A 2,876-nucleotide genomic window follows, 5' to 3' on the forward strand; every position below is an offset into this window, starting at 1 on the left:
CAGTGTCGGTTGGCGACCCCCAGGGGGAGAGCCTTCTCTGTTGGAGCCCCCACCCTCTGGAACGAACTACCCCCAGAGATCCGGGTGATTCCGGATCTCCCCTCCTTCCGCCGCGCCCTCAAGACATGGCTATTTCAGCTGGCGGGACTGGCCTAAGGGGTATTTTAAATTTGGTTTTTAAATAACTTTTAAAAAAAGGAAGAAAAGGCCCATATTAATATTTCTTTTTAACTACATTTTAAATTTTGTATATTGTATTGATTGTTTTGTTTTAAACTAGCTGTAAGCCGCCCTGAGTCCACCAGGAGAAGGGCGGGGTATAAATGTAATAAATAAATAAATAAATAAATAAATAATGGGATTAAACTACAGATATCAAGGCCTAGAAAAACACTCAGAAATATCCTCAAAGTTCATGCCACAGGAACAGGAAACTACTCCAAGCAGGGCTGGGAGGGGGTATAAAAGACCTTCTGCCCATTGCTCCCTCTTCTTCTTCTCCTCTGCTGCTTCTTGCAAGGACCATCTGTCTTCTGCAATAAACTGTAACCTTCTTCCCAAAGCAGTTGCCATGTTTGCTTATTTATTCCCGGCTTGGATGAACCAGGATGAAGACTTACTTCTAACATGATGATACATATGATGATTCAGCAGAAATTCACTATTTACTATTTTACTACGATTGGTTTATATTATGTTTTCCATGCACCTGAATACTATAGACATTCACATTTGCTCTGGTTTGTGTCCAAGATCCCAACTCTGGCCAAAAGCCAGCACTAACAGCCTATTTTTTGATTTATAACTCAACCCATCCCAAAGGCTGGGTTTCGATTCGAGGGCTAAAACAAACAAAAAATAAACAACCCCCCCAACCAAATTAGCGTCCATCATTGAATGAAATTTATATCTCACAGCCCCGCTTTCTTTCAGCTCCAGGCCAAACGCGATCAGAAAGGGCGTCCGCGTTTTATGAATCTGGATCTCTTTCTCTCCAAAAATTAGAGCACGCAAGAAATCGAGTGTTAGGCTCGGTTTCTGGGGACTGCAAAAGAGGGGCTCTGTAATGCTTCCCCCTCTTCTCCTTTCCCCCTGATAAAAGAGTACAAGAAGGTCCGCCGCCTCCCCCGCCCCCGATCAGGGAGCGTCGGCTGAAGAATTGGCGAGGGAGGCGGCCGCTTTGCTGAACGGCTCCTTTCGTTCTCGCCGCGGTTTCCGACGGAGCCTTTCTGGCTGAGGGACGCTGCCGCGGAGGAGCGTCGGTACGCACCAGCCAAGTGGCGAACGAGGCCGCGCCGGGGAAGGCGGACTGACTGGGAAGTGACATGGAGGCCCCCGAGAGGAAGCTGCCCAGAGCAGTAAGTAGCGGTCCTCCGCTCTGGAGGGAGGGAGGGAGGGAGGGAGAGCAGCAGGGGCAGCGCGAGGTTTCGTCCGGGGTGGAGTGGGGGGCGCTGCGTTGGGTGCTCCGGCCGGGAAAGACCCTCCCGGGCGTTGTAAACTAGATGCGTTTGCTGAATTTAAAAATCGGGTTATAGACGACGGTGAATTGCCGTGATAGTACAGATAGTCCTCGACCTACGACCACAATTGAGCCCAACATTTCTGTTGCTAAGTGAGACGTCTGTTAAGGGAGTTTTGCTCCATTTTACCACCTTGCCACCCTTGTTAAGTGAATCACTGCAAGGGTTAAATTAGTAACATGGTTGTTAAATGAACCTAGCTTCCCCATTGACTGCTCATCAGAAGGTTGCAGAAGGGGATTACATGACCCCAGGACATCGTCATAAATATGAGTCAGTTGTCAAGTGTCTTGAATATTGATCACATGACCATTGGGCAGCTGCAATGGTCATAAGTATGAAAAACGGTCATGTCACTTTTTTTAGTGCTGTTGTAATTTTGAACGGTCACTAAATGAACTGTTGTAAGTCAAGGACTACCTGTATTTGCATTTCTTGAGTCTGATGGCTGAGTGTGAGAACTTTACCTCATAGTCTCAAAGGTGCTTTTTTTCAAAAGGCTACTGGACTTTGTTTTTCCTTAAGATGTTTTACTTCTCATCCTTGGAGCTTCTTCAGCTCAGATGAGAAGCGAAACATCTTCAAGGAAAAACAAAGAGTTGCCTTTTGAAAAAAGCACCTTTGAGTCAAGCATGACCTGGATGACTGAGAATCTCCATAGACATTTAGCTCCATAGTGTTTATCGCAGTGTTAAAATCATAACTGTGATTTCTGTGGTCCTCATCCCATATTTAAGAGGTTCCTAGGGGTGTGTGCATAAGTGCACTAATGTGCCTATTGTCCCTGTTACATTTTATTTTTTCATTTGGTTGGTTCAAATTTGTAATTTTTAACGAATAAATAATTTTATTGTAAAGTATACATTGACCAGGAGTAGTAATTTATAGTATGTGTTGTGCTTGAATGGAGTTTACTAAATGGTAGCTTATCAATAATCTATATGCTGAAACGGTTATTAAATTCAGCAAGTGCATTTGATTTTACAGAAGTTCCATATCTTTTAGGCTGTCATTTCTGTCTTTAGGCCTAAGCAAGCATAGAGGTGGACCAAATCTATTTAAAGACGATGCATTGAAACTTTGCAAATGGCATGTCCCTTATTGCTTCAGATTACAGATCACCTCTCAAAAAAGTTTATGAAGTGCATTCATTTTATTTTATTTATTTATTTATCACAACTTATATGCCGCCCTTCTCCCCATGGGACTCAGGGCGGCTCACAGCATGTTAAAACAGTATAAAACATTTCCCCTCTAAAAGCCAATTAAAAACCAAATATTTGTCGCTGTGTCTTGTTAAAATCCTTAAAATTGTCCCTATTTAAAATTCACCCTAGGTCAGACCCGCTTGCTGAA

The 2,876-nt window shown here is 43.8% G+C and overlaps 1 protein-coding gene across 1 annotated transcript in view; it reads left to right on the plus strand.

Moving 5' to 3' along the window:
* Positions 1-1,256: 1,256 nt before the first annotated feature.
* The window catches only part of LOC107293541 (protein FRA10AC1), a 40,085-nt gene continuing 38,465 nt past the window's right edge, over positions 1,257-2,876 (plus strand). The window contains exon 1 of the mRNA XM_015822695.2: positions 1,257-1,358. Coding sequence (XP_015678181.1) covers positions 1,326-1,358 — 33 coding nt within the window. The 5' untranslated portion in view covers positions 1,257-1,325. The remainder of the gene's footprint in view (positions 1,359-2,876) is intronic.

The sequence above is a fragment of the Protobothrops mucrosquamatus genome, unplaced genomic scaffold (assembly GCF_001527695.2).
Source record: "Protobothrops mucrosquamatus isolate PMUCROS unplaced genomic scaffold, P.Mucros_1.0 scaffold1644, whole genome shotgun sequence".
Classification (NCBI taxonomy): Eukaryota; Metazoa; Chordata; class Lepidosauria; order Squamata; family Viperidae; genus Protobothrops; species Protobothrops mucrosquamatus.